General features: G+C 47.0%; 1 protein-coding gene across 14 annotated transcripts in view; it reads left to right on the top strand.

The window, feature by feature from the left end:
* TLK2 (tousled like kinase 2) overlaps window positions 1-8,775 on the top strand; it is a 56,143-nt gene extending 47,368 nt beyond the window's left edge. For all 14 annotated transcript variants that reach the window (XM_068212408.1, XM_068212412.1, XM_068212410.1 and 11 more), the window contains 7 exons: window positions 59-150; window positions 1,204-1,293; window positions 1,757-1,926; window positions 3,373-3,511; window positions 4,544-4,655; window positions 5,546-5,653; window positions 6,129-8,775. In XM_068212408.1, the coding sequence (XP_068068509.1) occupies window positions 59-150; window positions 1,204-1,293; window positions 1,757-1,926; window positions 3,373-3,511; window positions 4,544-4,655; window positions 5,546-5,653; window positions 6,129-6,302 (885 nt within the window). In that variant the 3' untranslated portion in view covers window positions 6,303-8,775. The remainder of the gene's footprint in view (window positions 1-58; window positions 151-1,203; window positions 1,294-1,756; window positions 1,927-3,372; window positions 3,512-4,543; window positions 4,656-5,545; window positions 5,654-6,128) is intronic.
* The last annotated feature ends 7,182 nt before the right edge of the window (window positions 8,776-15,957 follow it).

The raw sequence follows: 15,957 nt of genomic DNA, 5'->3' as shown, positions 1-15,957 counted from the left end.
TTTGCAGTATTAACTTGAGCCTGTGATTCTTACTGATTTTCAGCTCTTCTCTCTGTAGGCATTTGATTTAACAGAACAGAGATATGTAGCTGTGAAAATACACCAGTTAAATAAAAACTGGAGGGATGAGAAGAAAGAAAACTATCACAAGTAAGTGAGTTTGTAAAGTAGTGTAAAGCAAATGTTTCCCAGTTCCTCCTGCATTTGGTTATACAGTGCCTGTGAGCAGGCTGCCAATTTTTTTCCTGTCTTTTCTACTTTTCAAAAGCCACTTTCTGTCCCAGTAACTACTTACAAAAGTTTTGGTCAGATTAGAAATGTTTTAAATGTGTACGTACACACAGAAAGTTTTGTATAAGCCCTGTGCCTCTGCATTTTAAAGCATCAGTGCTCTGTGAGGAAAGTGCTGAAGTGGCTTCTCTCTGAAATGTTCAAGCAGTTCCAAGGGCAATGGTTTTTCCTCCCCATCTTTCAGGTACACACCTGCGTTGTGCTCTCTGGAAGCTTCCCCCTTCCCTTTGTTTCCTAGAATAAGTGATTGTAATTGTGGCTTTCCACTACCTGAAGGGAGTCTGCAAGAAAGATGAAAAGAGACTTATTTACAAGGGTCTGGAGTGACAGGACAAGGGAGGAATGGCTTCAGCCTGACAGAGAGCAGGGTTAAATTAAATATTAGGAAGAAATTCTTTACTGGAAGCCTTTTGCTGTTGGTAGCTCTTACTCCTTAATGCCATGGGTTAGATAACTGTAGAGTGACAGCCAAGCCTTCTCCATAGGACTTCCAAGATAAAGTTGTGTTCTTAATTCTCCAACAAGTCACTGGGAAAAATGAAGCTGAATTTGAAGCCTGGAAATTAGGCTGTTAAGCATGGAGTTCTTCTAGAACTTGCTGATTTTAGTATTCAGCTCTCTTGGATCTCTTAAGGATTTATGAGCCTATTCTATTTTGGCAAGCAGTACCATTAATCAAGATGAGTTATTTTATTTTGTAGCATTGCCAGGGTTGGAGCTGCACTGGGGTTTTGTGGTTCTCAAGAGCTGTTCTGTGCAGCTCCTTCTTCACTTGATTTGTCTGAAGCTGTCTGAGGAACATGCATGGGCTTGATTGAAGCTGGATGCTGTGTGGTATGTCTGGATTCACTATCTGGAGAAATTAGAATTAAGTCACTTGTATGACTAATGCTCAGACTTTGCTGTTTTCAGACATGCATGTAGAGAGTACAGAATTCACAAAGAACTGGATCACCCTCGAATAGTTAAACTATACGACTACTTCTCACTGGATACTGACTCGTAAGTTGTGTTGCTCTGTCCTTTCCCAGGGTTTGACCAATTCACTAAAGGCAAAGTATTTAAAACTTTCCAGGAAAGTCCAGAAGGTGTCCACACCAATGTTAGATTTTACTGCAGAGATAACCAAGGTGTACTTCCAGTGTGCACTAGTTTTCTAGAGACTCCATCTCACAAACCAATGTATTGTATTCTGTCAGATGTGGTACTTTACTGGTAAATCCTGCTCTTGGCCCTGGGCCACAGCTGATACAGCTTTCAGCCTCTAGGTGTTTAATGGGGGATCTCTGACCTTTGTACTGTTGAGCATTGAGGCCTGTGCTCCTGGTAGCTTACTTTTAGAAAGGGATTCATAGGCTGAAGGACTCTTAATCTGGCCAAATGGGTGAGTTACAGACAAGCAGTAACAAAGTGTTCTGGTTTCTATCAGGTGCCTTAATTGCAACAACTCCTGTTTTTCTTTCAGGTTTTGTACAGTGTTAGAATACTGTGAGGGGAATGATCTGGACTTCTACCTGAAACAGCACAAACTAATGTCAGAGAAAGAGGCACGATCCATTATTATGCAGATTGTGAATGCTTTAAAATACTTAAATGAAATCAAACCTCCCATCATACACTATGACCTTAAACCAGGTATGCTGTGCTGACATGCTTAAAGATGCTAAGGAAATGTAATGGGTTGCAGGTGTAATATGAGGCAGTTTCCTTTGTTCAGACAGCAAAAAGAAGACAGGGCTGTCTGGGAAAGCTAACTTGCAACAAGAAAAAAGAACATAAAATGCATAGAACCTTTGGAAAATGTGTAAAGGGTGTTGTCTGCCAGAATTGCAACATAAAACAAGGAGGTGTAACATGTAAAACAAGGAGGTGTAAATTTTCAAGAATGAGACCTTGAGTCACCAAGCGGCTGTGTTAGTTTTCTTAATGTCCTGTTTGTATTCTGCTGTTGAGAGCTTCTGTTACTGCTTCATAAAGGCTCCCACAATTACTGGTGTGCTTCATGTTCCCATTCTTCTGGCTTATTCTTTCTGTAATCATCTGGCTGAGAATTTGATTGCAGAAGCTAATTTTGAAATGTTTGTTTTTTCATATTGTGTGTCAGCTCCCAAAGCTGAGGACACACAGTCAGACTGCTCAGGTTTGCCTTTGAGTTAATTCAGTTACATCTGCCGGGGTAGAAGATCCTCCCGAAATGGTGTTGTATATTTTCCTTCTACCACTGGGGCAGAGCCACAAGGGAGAAAATGGAAATGCTACATTTTGGGATGATGCATATTGGCTACATAGCTTTTTTCCTAGTCCAGTAAATTCATCCATCTCTTTGGGCAGTTATCCCTGGCTTGTCTCCCTGTACTGGTGGCACCTCATCAGCATTGTGTAACTGGTTTGTGATGTGGTTTGTTGCATCAGCATGAGGAATGTGTACAGGAGATGGTGCTGTTGCACTGGTTGTAGTGACCCCGTTCCTCTCTGGCTGTTCCCAAGTTGTCTGAGCTCTGCCTGCAGCTGCCTAGAGCTGTGATTCATCCGCTGCCATCACACATAGTTCTGCTACTTTATTGTAGGCTTGGAGAAAAACAGTGATGATTTGACTTCTTGATGGGCTTATGAAAGACTCTTGCCTAAGCAGTCATTGTCCTTTTTGAGCTTAGAAAGTCACTGAGGAGCACTGTCAGGAAGGAGAGTTTGTGGCATGTTGAGAAGACAGGGCAAGTCAGAACTTCTGGGCAGAATGAGTCATAACTGTGTATGTGTACTTCTCTCCTTAATCCTCCTTTTTGACTTGCCCTTCCAACAAGACCTTTATGAGGGATCAAAATAGCCTGGGCTTGAAGCTCATTTGGCTAACAGGGCTAAGGATCTGGAGGCTCCAAGCAATATGAGGTGCTAGGTCATTCAAGATGAGCAGATCAGCTCTAGCCCTTGGTTGTCCCCAAGTCTCTGAAGTTCGGTGTTTTGAGAGATAAAACATCTGGTGCAGCTCACTGTAGGTCTCTTGTCCTTGTGCAGTGAAGGGCTCAATGCAATTTTATTCTTGCTAAATGTGTATCCTAAGGGCTGTTTCCTTCTTCTGTCTAGGTAACATTCTTCTAGTCAATGGTACTGCATGTGGAGAGATAAAAATCACAGATTTTGGACTTTCCAAAATTATGGATGATGACAGCTACAACTCAGTTGATGGCATGGAGCTGACATCGCAGGGGGCTGGTACTTACTGGTAAGCAGTGCCTGGGGCATTTGCAAGTTAAGATCAAGAACAGTTTATAAACAGGTTTGGAAGTGTGTCAGCTCTGTGTGTGCTGCCATTAGCTGTGATAGCTTGAAACACTGGAGGTTTGAGACCCTGCAAACTGCTTTTGTTGTCACACAGCTCCTTTTGAGGCTGGCAGCTTTTCACTGTTCAACAGGTCAGTGTTTGAAAACTAGCTCATATTCAAAAGGCTGGTGAAAAGCTGCATATGCTGCTGAGATAGCGAGCTCTGGAGTGGGGCTTGGCTGCTCTTTCACAGTCCAGAGTGGCTCCATCTCACATCTTAAGCAAGAATGAGGAAAATACTGTACCTATTTGGAAATTCAGGGAGATGGAAAGAGTACTCTTCTGAAATTAGGAGGTGAAGATCCATAGTTAGGTCTCAAAGAATATGTAAATCTCACGGTGTTGTCTATAGCCAGAGCTTTACTTGAATGTCATGTTTTCAGCAATTCTTTATCTTCTGTGCCAAGTGTTGCTGTATCACCCTTGGTGAGTGCCACCAAATGTGACTCTTAGATGTCACCATGGGCAACAGAAAATTTGTTGGGCCATTGTGTTGTACAGCTTTGTTTTGTTCCTAAAAATGAAACTAGCTGTACCTTGAGTGAAGCTGAGTGTCTTTAACTGAAGCATGCGTTGTATTTCTAAAAACATGTGTTTTGGCTGTGTGCTTTTCATTGTGGAATTGTTGGCCAAGCCTTTTCAACAGCAAATACGAGTTCTGAAGATAGAAGAGAATCGGCTTGTTTTAGTGCTCTGGTGAAAAGAAACTGACTGTGCTGACTAGCTCAGAACATGAGTATCTGGAGAGTCCTTGGGATCACTGTTACCAGAAGGAGTAGGCATTGGTGATCTTGGCCCAGAGATGCGCAGGAATTAAATGGGACCCTTGAGTCCCAGGCCAGTATCTGATCATAGAATTTTCTGTTCTAAAGGAAATAATGGAAAATACTTGAAGCTGCTGCTCATAACTTCTTAACGCTTCCTTCTAATCAGGTATTTGCCACCAGAATGTTTTGTGGTTGGGAAAGAACCTCCAAAGATTTCAAATAAAGTTGATGTCTGGTCAGTGGGAGTCATCTTCTATCAGTGTCTTTATGGCAGAAAGGTAAGAAGGCGTTTAATTTCTTTTCTTAGTGGTGTTTTCCAAACCTTTTGGGAGGCAACCCAGGCTTCTGCTTCCTTCTCCACAGACTTAGAATGTGCTACCTTGTCTCCTTGCCATCAGTTCCAGGGCAGAGTGCCTGCTAATGGAAGTGGGGAGCATAGACTAGGCTGTGTTGTCCTCTACCTTTAGCATTTCCTTCAGAAAAAACATTCTGCAGAGCATCTCTTTCCACCAGGCATGTTCCCACTGAGGCTGTTTTGGGCAGGACAGGTGTGTCATTCATTGTGACACTTTCCATGCCCTGAGTCTTTGTTGGTCTTGATGGCTGCAAGTGCTTGGTGGGGAAAAAAAGTAGATACAAAGACCCCCTTTAGAAGTTCTTAGGATGGCTTTTTTGGAAGGGAGAAGTGTGGATCAGGAAAAGGTGATTTGTCAGCTTTATGACAACAGGAAAGACAGGACGGAGAAGGGAAAGGATTCCATGGGTTCTTATTTTCGGGAGTCCCTGGTAGCTAAATGTTGTGAAAGCCAGGACTGACACACATGTGCTGCTCAGTACTGTCATCAGACATGTGGAACCAGCCCAGCAGAGACGAGTGGGTGAATCTCTGCCAGCTCAAATGGATGACAAATACTGTAACAGACCCACAAGGTCTGGAAGTAGGTGAAGATCCCTGCTGGGCAAGCCAGGCATGTTCCAGCTTGATCCCTTTTGTTCAGTTGAGCATGGGAGCAATGTGTCCTGGTCCTCTGGTATCTGCAGCACCTTCCCAGCAGTTGTGGGCTGCTTGCCTGGAAAAATGCTGATGTCAGGTGATGGTAAACAGTAGAGCTATGGAGGTTTTATGCCTGTCACCAACCTTTAACAACTTGTTTCTTTCTTTTGGTAGCCCTTTGGTCACAACCAGTCACAACAGGATATTTTGCAGGAGAACACAATTCTGAAAGCTACTGAGGTGCAGTTCCCTCCAAAGCCAGTGGTCACACCAGAAGCAAAGGTAAATCTGCTTGAGGGTCAGGCAGCACAGGCAGTTCCAGCCTCCTGATTTTCATAAAACCATCAGGAGTCCTGTGTTTAATGCTCACCTATCACACAGTCATCAGTGGCTTTGCATGTCCCATCCTTGGAGGTGTTCAAGGCCAGACTGGATGGAGCTCTGAGCAGCCTGGTCTACTGAAAGGTGTCCCTGCTCATGGCAGGGAGGTTGGAATGACATGAGCTATAAGGTCCTTACAATCCAAACTATTCTGTGATTCCATGATTACTGCAGCTGTCAGGCTGATCATTGAACACTGGGTGCCTCTGCCCATGCTTCTCCTGGTACAAGATGAGATTTAGTGCAAGAGCTGGGCTGTGTCTAGGGAAGGAATTTCAGCACTGGGGTTGCCGCATTGGCCCCGCTCCCAAAGAGTCAAAAGCTCCCTGTTTCTGTCATAAAAGCTAATTCTTGCTTTGGCTTTGGGTTGCTGCAGGCGTTCATCAGGCGGTGTCTGGCCTATCGAAAGGAGGACCGGATAGATGTCCAGCAGCTGGCCTGTGACCCCTACTTGCTGCCTCACATCCGCAAATCTGTATCCACAAGCAGCCCAGCTGGAGCTGCAATTGCTTCAACCTCTGGATCATCCAATAACAGCTCTTCAAACTGAGACAGAGTAATAAGCCAAAAACTGCTTGAGAAACCGGCAAAATGACTTTCAGAAACACCTTTGGAACAGAGGAATCCACAAGGGTCTCAAGAAACCTGTACCAGGTGCTTTTTTCTCTTGCTTTTTTCCATCCATAGAGCATGACAACATCAACTCTCATCAAGAAAGCCTTCAGCATTTAGGCCAAGCCATGTGGATAGGAGATGGCTTGAGGTTTATCCAGTCAGTGACCACAAAAGGGTGGCTGCTCTGAGCAAGGAGGGGAAGCTCAAGAAAAAATACAAAAAGACATGGTTCCATGTACTGTGAACTTCTGAACATGCAGCCTTGGGGAATCCAGGACGCCGTGTGTGCTTCATATGAAGAATGTGGACTTTGGAAAAAAAGACTGGGCTAGTCCAGTGTTGATATTTAAACATTGTTCTTTTTCTTTGAATAAAGTTTAGGTAACATCTCCTTGAAAAGCTCGAAGCACCAAGGTTCAGCTGGGGATGGTATATGACTCTTTGCCCTTTGGAGGGGAAAAAAGTTGATCCTGCCTGTTCATGGCACTAGAGTTAGTGTTTTACCCCTAATTAATTTCAATTTTTTTAAAATAACAATTTTTTGGAAGAAGACAGTTTTCTGGTCTCAGTGAAACCCGTATTAGCAGGTTTGTGGCAGTGTCCATTCTTCAGCTGGTGCAGCTTTCTGCTCCTTTGGGATGGCCTCTTAGGAATGATTTACCTTCTGAGGAGGGTGGTGAAGCCCTGGGAGAACAGGCCTGCATCATTCTGTGATTAGAGTGGATCACAGCTCAGGCTGCCACAAGGTCCCAGCTGCTGCTTCATCGTTTTCACAACGGTTGCACCATTTTAATGTGTTGAAGTGCTGTTGGTTTTGCAGACCCAGTCCATCATGCTCATACTGAGCTCTCCACGCTTGTAAGCCTGATCTTGGCTGGCAGGCAGAGAGCAGGTGGGGATTGAAGCACAGCTCAGGTGTCACAGGTGTGATCTGTGCCCACACAGCTCTCTACTGATCTTGTTCACGTTAGAGTGTTCTGAAGCTGAAGCCTTGTCTGCTCCTCTATGTTGGGTGACTTGGCAGCAAAGCTTCCTCTCTCCCTTAACAATTTTCAAACTTGCTGACTCATGAAACTTGATGCCATCACTGCATCTGATTTCAGATGGCAGAGAATGAATATTCTTGAAAGGAGCAGACACCCTAATTATTGTCTCCCTCCTGTAATCTGTGTGGAGGGGTCTTGTACCTTCAGCTGGATCTGCCTGCTGTGAAATGGGAGCCTCCCACTCTGCTTCCTTTTCCCTCCCACTTAGAAGGAAAACTGAAAACACAAAAAATGCAGCAATTGAACATGTGGCAGCCAGGTTGGAGTGCTCCTAACATGTGGCAGGAGTTCTTAGCCAGAAATATTTAAAGATGCAGTGTCGAGTAACAGGGTTTGTCCCTGAGGGGAGATGAGCCCTGCACAACTGCAATTCAGGATGGTGGTTAAAAAACAAACCACCCTGTGCGCACTTCCCAGCCCAGTTCCTGGACTACTGTGGGCTGGGGGATCCTTTTTGGGACACCTCCAGGATTGTACCCACAGCTGTGGCAGCCTGTGGGCTGTTTGGGTGGCTCTGTTACCCCACTGGCATCTCCTGGCAAGTGCTGTTTTCCATCAGGCACTCAGAACTGCCACTTGTCTGCCTTATTGTAAGCCATCATCTGCAAATACTGTGCTTAAACCTGATCAGGAACTTGTTAACTGAGAAATGGAGCAGTCTGTTGGAATTAAGCAACAGGCCAGGAAAGTGGAGAACTCTGCTGCTTTGATTTTTCTTACTATTTTTGTAGTGACTCTTGGGCTTTTAATTGGATTTACTCTCTTGCAGCTGCATTTAGGATGGTGTCTAAACTGCTGTAGTGTTTTATACAAAGAACAGAAATACTGCATCTTTAAATCCTCAGCCATCCTCTCTTAGCCCTTTCCATGCCTGCTGCCAGAAGATAATTGTCCAGCAAGGAGCTTCAATATGTTTATTCAGCCTCTGTCAGGAGAAATCAGGGTTGGTGCTTCATTCCATTTGCCAAAACTGGTGATTTGTTATCTCTCCACATCAGGGAGAATTCTAAAAGGGTTTTTTTTCTATCCTGGTCCCATTGTTTCTTGGCCAGACAGTGTGTGCATCTCTGTGGGTGTGATTAGTTTTGTGTCAAAAGCATTTATTCCTGCTGTGCGACACCCATTCAGGGCCAGGGGACAGTGACGGCTTTTTGGGGCTGATAGCAGGGAAGAACCCTGGTAGAATTCTGGCTGCAACACTTCCCTTGTTAAGATGGGTTTCACTTCCAATAACAGACCCTATTGCCACACTGTTCATTTACTTAAACTGTATGAAGAATTTGTAACTTAAACCAGGCCAGACTGTTTTGGCTCTACCCAACAGATGAGATATGGATATTAAAATAAGTTTTAAGAAACTGATTTGCTTGGCTTTTACTGTTTTTCTGCTCATGGCACTGGCATAAGCTCTCTTGCAGTGGTTGCAGAGATTACACAAGAAGGATGAGGAAGGGTACCCCCTCATCCATACCACCTTCTATAGCTCAGAGCAGTGAGATCTCTGCATCAGAGGGGGGATTGCTGAAAATTTCTGAGTCAATTACTGATATTGATCTTGTCCTGGAACATAAATTAGGAAGCTGGGGTGGATTTGTCCCTCATTTCCTGTAGAATAGCAGCTGCCCTTTAGAAGCCATATATGTTGAGGACATTAAAAAAACACCTTTTCTGTTGCTGAAAATCTGTGGGTCACAACCTCCCATCCACTCCCCAGCCCATGGACACCCAAGTCTCCCCTCCCAGTCACCCACAATAATTACCCTGAGCAGTGATGAAACTCAGCTCCTTTAATTTCTTGGGGCTGGGCTTTGTCAACTTTACAAAAATACACAACAGAAAATTTAAAAGGATGGTGGCAGCTGAAGATGTTGAGTCAGTTTGTATCTGGAGTGGGGAGTGCTGGGGTCCTTGGCGCATCCAGCTCCTCCACAGGCATCCCTGAGGAGCCAGGGCCGTACCTGCCTCCAGAGCTGCTTCCTCAGATGAACAGTCACCAGGCCCCAGGTTACTCTGCAAACCTGACCTGACCTTCACTGTGCCTGAAGTCAAACTCAGTAAGTGCAACTGAAACCAAACACTGAGTGAGCTTGACTCCCTCCCTGCTGCTGCAATTGATTATTTCCAGCCCCCTGTTCCAGTTCAGGTGATGTGAGACAGATTTGGGCCAGGAGAGGCAGCAGTGGTGCTTCAGTAGCGTCAGCAACATCATCATTGTCCTGCAGTGGGTAGGTAGGAGCCCACATGTGCAGGGATGTGTACGGGGGACACACCTTGACACCTGCAGGATCAAGATTCACCAAGGGGCTGCTTCGCCTCCTACATTCACAGTTGGGAGTGTTATAACTAAAAATTAATCGAGCCAAATTTAATATTTAATAAAAGTAGATTTTTATTACACGACTGAAATTCGGTCCGAGATGGCCACAATCCAATAAAAAAGGGTCAGGGCCGAGCCCAGGTATCGGCAACTGGGTGAGACGCAGGTCTGACCGCTGCAGCAGAGGGTCCCCTATGTTCACACGGACCGTCCTGCCCGAGCGGTTTTTATACTTTCTATACGGTCTATTCTGCCCTAGCCAGAGTCCCTTTTCTTCCTTTCAGAACTTCACATATTCATGTGGAGTTCTTTCTCTGATGAACTGAACAAAACCATGTCCAGGAAGCGATGAACATCCATGATTGCGTTCCCTGGAATCCAGTATTGAGATGTATCTCTCCGATGGCTGCGGCTATCTCAATCTTAGATATTTAATTAATCATCTGGGCAGTTCCTCCTTCCTCAGATTACCTTGGGGAAGGCTAGCTACCTTTCATTCGTTTGCAAATGAGGTCCAGGTGGTTTCGACACCGTGGTGCAATCCCCGACACTGACTTGTGCGCTTAAAAATTTTTTATAAGACTGTTTCTTACCAATATATATATAAGATATATATAACATTTTTAGATGCATGAATTATCCCATATACATGTAACAGGAGTCATGCTATAAATGAGCTTCCCTCTACTAAATGGGCCAGTCCCAGTATATTTTGTGACTTGGCAAACCCGCAGTGTAGGCTTTGCAGCTGCTGCCACTGTCTGCCTGAGATCTGCTGCTGGAGGATGCTGTTTTTATGGGTGCTGCACAGGCTTGGCTCAAGCAGCCTTAAACTAAACCTTCATACTCACAGCTTGGAGGAGAACAGGAGACTGGAGTGTGTTGGAGCATAATTTAGGCACAACCCTGACTCCTACCAAGCCCGGAGGTAACCTTTGCTACCACATGCTGGTGCATCTTTGCACTGAGACACTGATTTTTCCACAGCTGCACGTGGCTCTCCTATGGTCCCTGCTTCTCCCTGACCCCAGTGCTGCCCTCAGGGGCAGCTGGGTGCCCCCGTGGACATCACCCTGGGTGGGGGCAAAAGGCCAAACAACCGCAGAGCAGCTCGGCCTCCCCTTCCTACATTCACACCCAGGAGCAGGCTCTTGGCCACAAGGACACTATTGTCTGTTCTGGGAGCAGGCCTGAGACACACTCCCATTCCATGCTTTAGCTGCATGGGGATGTGAAGGCCAGGAGAAACTGCTGGAATGTGCTGATGGTGGGGAGCTGCTGCTACCACCAGCTTGTCCCAGATTGAGAAGCAAGATGTATTCATTTGCCATCTGAATAACAGTTGTCTTGTGTTAAGTGGGCAGTTTTTCCTTATCTCTTCCACAATCAATCCTCCCTCCCCTCCGGGGAGACATCTGCTGATAATGGGCCATTGAGTGTCACTGCCTAACTGATAAGAACTATAACATCCCATTGTGAGATGCTCCGCCCAGAGGGCCAAGCATTCCTACCTGCATATATAGTCTTTGAGTTTCTGGGACACAAGCACAGCTTTTTCTGCGCTGGATTTTCCCAGAGGAACAGCTGCCTCTTCCACTGCAGGAAGACTCCACCCTTTTCTACAGGATCACTGATCCAACAGAAAATACCTGTCCCTCCAGGAGGACTGAAGCCACAATCCCAATTGGACTGCTACCAACACCCTGACCAACAGGGTGTCAGGTTGTATTCTGACTCTGTCAGTGTTGTTTTGGTTCACTGCATTGTTTATTTTATCTTTTTATTTTCTTCCCTAATAAATAACTGTTATTCCTGCTCCCATATTTTTGCCTAAGAGTCCCCCCTAATTTCAATTTTATAACAATTCGGAGGGAAGGGGTCTACATTTTTCCATTTCAGGGGAGGTTCCTGCCTTCCTTAGCAGACACCTGTTTCCAAACCAAGACACAGCTCCGTGTGCTCTTCCCTGCTCCTCTGTGCTCCTCTGTGCTCCCTCTGTACATCTCCTCCTGGGATGGGTTACTGTAGTCTTTCTTCTCCCTCCACCTTCAGCTGCAGCTTGTGTTTCACTCACTGTGTTGCTACTCATTTCCAAACACATTCAGTGAAGGGGTGGCTGAAGTTCTTCAAGCTGATTCAGAAAAGCCTGAAAATAGAGGTTATCCACCATCTGCACTGCTCACCAGCCCCCAGGCAACCCTGGCCAGAAGCTGCTTTCTCATTCTCCCTGCTTGGGCTGTAGGGATGGTGCAGAGCAGTGCAATGGTCCAAATGGGGTTAAAATACAGGGATGGAGGTAAAACCACAGGAATTAAGATAAAAATGCAGGGATGCTGCAAGCAGCAGCAGGATGAAGATTGGGAGATTCAGCCTCATGTTCAGGCCAGATCTCCAATTCCCACCTGGGCTGCCCTGGGGAACACCAGCAGCAAAGTTATACAGTGATTGGCTCTGCTTTGCATTCAGGGGAAGAAAAAATCTAGAGCTCTCCTCTCCCGATTGAAGGCTCTGGCTGCATAGGAACCACGAGCACGCACTGCCCTGTCGGCAACCGCCCTGCTCTTGGCTCAGCTTCACATGAGGATCAGGACTCCAAACCTGCTTTGTTCAGCATTGGCTCATCCCAGCTCCCACTGATCCTGAAAACCCACACACTCACACCCAAACCCAGGAGAGTGGCTGGGATTGATGCCAAAACCCCTCCAGGCTAAAGGAACTGGTGAGGGATGGAAGTGGAAGGGAACATGCCTGTGGCTATGAGGTAAGGCAGCGGCAGAGGTGGAAATGAAGCACTCGGAGCCAACTGGACCATGCTGCTGTTGCTGGAAAGGGCCAGAGAACAGGGTGAGATCTCTGCTCTGTGGTCCCATACCCTCTTCTGGCAGGAGGAAGATGCTGTTCAGCATATGCTGTCCTCCACTACTCTCCAGCTACTTTCCCTCCCCATTCTGCAGCCCAGTTCTGCCAATTTGCTCTTGAGTCATGCAGAGCAAGTGTTTTTCTAACAGGAAAATTTCTTGTAAATGGCTGGAATTCTCTCTCTGCCCCTTTCCAGAAGCCCTCCAGGGGAAGCCAGGCAGGAAGGAGAGGCAACAGGCTCAGAAGTCAGCACTTCTCCTTGGGCAGCCCCCAGCCTTGTCTCGCCCCCACAGTGTAAGGCCAGGATCTTGGTGCTGGTCTTCATAAGGCTGGAGCGCCCTGAAATTCCTCATGGCAGCTCCAAGTGAGCACATCTGGTTTTAATAAATTATTTGCAGCTTGAACTTGTCTGACTTTTCAGGGCTGCAAAAGACAGAGCAGCAAAGAGGTCTCAGAGCTGCCATGTGGGGCGCCCACAAAGGGACCTCCTTTGCAGTGCTGGGGGACAGCAAATTTGGGAAGGAGGTCGGGGGGAATGAGGCTGACCAAGCACGTTAAGGGACCTTGGCAAAGCTCCATCTGCTCCTTGCAAGAGCCAAAGGGACGGCTGGGCTGGAGGCAGAGAAAAGGCCCTTCATTTTGGCCAGGATCCCTCTACTGGCCGCTGAGTGTTGAGGGGGCTGATCCCAAACATTGTACTTCAGCTCCTGGGGGAGGAGCATGGGACGAAAACAGGAGGTACTTCCCGACACTCCCTGCTTGGTGGAGCCTCAGCCACCAGCCTGAGAGCACTGTTGCGGTGTTGAAACCCTCAGGAGCATCAGTATGGGGCCCCAATGACAACCAACATGCCTGGGGCTGTGCAGGAGCTAAGCCTCTGCATGATGTCCCCAGGCTTCTCCCAAAGGGAAGGGTGCAAATGCAAAGCTCGGGGATGAGTCCCTTGCTGTACCCCCATGGGATTCCCCACCAAACCTCACATCCCAGTGAGAGGATACCAATCACCCTCACTGCCTGCGGTGCAAAGCCTGGAGCTGGGAGAGGGAGCTGGACTAGCTGTTCCTGCCTGTCTCCAACAGAGACAGCAACATGGCCATTCCCTGCTGCTGCTGCTGCCGGCATAAGGGAGAAGGAGCCAGCAGATGCCAAGACGGCCTCTTCCCCAGGCAGTGACCTCAGTGCACAATGCCTGCCAGGTGAGTGTTGATCTTGGCCCAACCAGTCCTATTTGGGGCCAGAATGAGGCCAAGGCAATGCTGAGCTCTTGGCAGAAGCTGGCAGGTACTGCTGGTCCCCAGCAAAGCAAAGTCCCTGACACCAGAGTCCCTCTAACAGCAGCTGCCCACAGGCAGGGCTTTGCTCTCCTGGAGCCCTCAGTCCTGCAGAGAGCCATGGGCTGGGGTGAACACCCTTGGAAGATTGCAACAGAGCAGGATATGCTGCCTCCCTGGTCATATAATAAATAGACCCATAGAACCTGCCAGTCCTCAGACATGGCCAGACCCTTCCTTCAGAAAATTCTGAAGGCTATAGATGCTGTCCACAGGTTCCCAAATAATTTCCTTTAATGCCTCTGGCATAAGCAAACACCAAACGTGCCCCATGACAGCCCCAAACTTAGTAAGTCATGGGGTGCCTCACTGCCACCGAGCACCCCAGCTCCAAATCTGAGGTTTCTCCCCCACCCCTATGGTTGGGTCCCACTCCATGTTGGTGACGTATTTTGCAACTTGCTGAGCATCCTGACTGACCTGCTTTCTCCCAAGTTCTCCTGACCAGGTCAGACCTCCAGCCAAAGGCAGGCATGTTGCTTGGATCTATCTCCAGAAATGTTTTTCAAACCTTCTCCAGGATGACTTTCACTCGAGCCAATGCTGTTTCACCCCATCCCACTGCAGTCCTGGCACTGTGACCACTCCCTATATGGGATATTGCTTTGGCCAAAACCCAGAATTTATTTTTCCAATTAAATGACAAGATACAGATGCTTCAATTGTGGGAATCAGCTACTGACACTGAATATCCCAAGTTCTGGGTAATCCTGGGATAAGCCCATTGCTCCAAATAGATCTTCCAAGGCAAGGAGCTCTCCTGAGATTGTGGCCAGAGGTGCAGTTGGCCATCCCCTGCATGCAGCCATGTCCCCTTGTCCTTGCCTGGCAGCAACTCATTAGGGCTAGAGGGGTCAGTCAGCCTGGAAATATCCCAAGGGAAAAACATATTTCCTCCTGATACTGCTGAGTATCGACTCAACTGGTACTAAACTGGATTAGGAAGAGAGTAGGTAAGGAGCTGTTGGCCTGTGTTGTAAGAAGTGCTAATTATCTGTTAATCACATGCAGCATAGGGGCCTCCAAGTCACAGAATGAACCAGGCCAGGAAGCGGCAATGCTCCGTGGAATCCAAAGCCTTTTGACTCTGCTATGTTCCTTCTTTCTGATGGGTTCAACTTCCTTGAAAGGGATGTCAGCTTTGTCCAGGATGTGTGGAGGGTCCCACTCATGGGACTTCACAGCCCCATCATGTCCAGCCACTGATGTCTCAGTGGGTGGCATCCCCCTGTAGTGGTCTGCAAATTTTTGGGATAGGAGAGAGGATCTGGATGATTCCTTCCTCTCCTCTGGGCTGTCATGCTTGTTTCCTGTGGCAGCCATGGGGGCCAGCAAGGCCTTTCTCTCAGTGCTGCTTCAATTAAAAAATAATCCCTGCTTTAGAAAAACCAACAGCCCAGATGCTGATGTGCTTTATTAGCCCCTCCAGAGGGTTTGTGTCCTCAAAGCCCATCCTTGGTACCAGCCTGGAGGTCCTTCCTGCCTCACTGGGAAACAACAGATTCCTTTATTTTCTGAAGAACAGCCAAAACATGGCTGGCTCACACTCATTTCTCGCCCACTCAGGGATTTGTGCCATCTTGGGGTCAGATCCTGCTCCTTGCTCAAGGGAGCTCTGCCATCAGCTTGGTCTCCTCAAAAGCATCATCTCCCCTGAATCTGTATGGCACAGTCTATGTCAAGGACTAACTGACCCTCCCTACACTGCTCAAATCCCAGGAGAGTTTGAGAAGGTGAGGCTTCTACAGCCTTAGGGATATTCCCACAAGAATGGGCACCATGAGCATCACCTAAGTGCACCAAATGGATGTAAAAAGCCAGGAATATACCAACTTCCAGTGTTTTCCATGTATACTGCCTTCTTTGGGTGTCTTTTGTGGCCATGGGCAGCCCTGCTAGAGTGGAGGTGTGAAAAGAAAAGTTTAAAAGTTCTTTAAAAGCCTTTTATGTTCAGCTCCTGGATGTGGGATATTGTGGATGTTCTTTGTCTCATGCCCTAAGCAGAGCACAAGAAGCTGGAGAGCTGCACCAGCACCC

This window comes from Anomalospiza imberbis, chromosome 22, assembly GCF_031753505.1.
Source record: "Anomalospiza imberbis isolate Cuckoo-Finch-1a 21T00152 chromosome 22, ASM3175350v1, whole genome shotgun sequence".
NCBI lineage: Eukaryota > Metazoa > Chordata > Aves > Passeriformes > Viduidae > Anomalospiza > Anomalospiza imberbis.
This window is presented reverse-complemented; position numbering and strand designations above follow the sequence as displayed.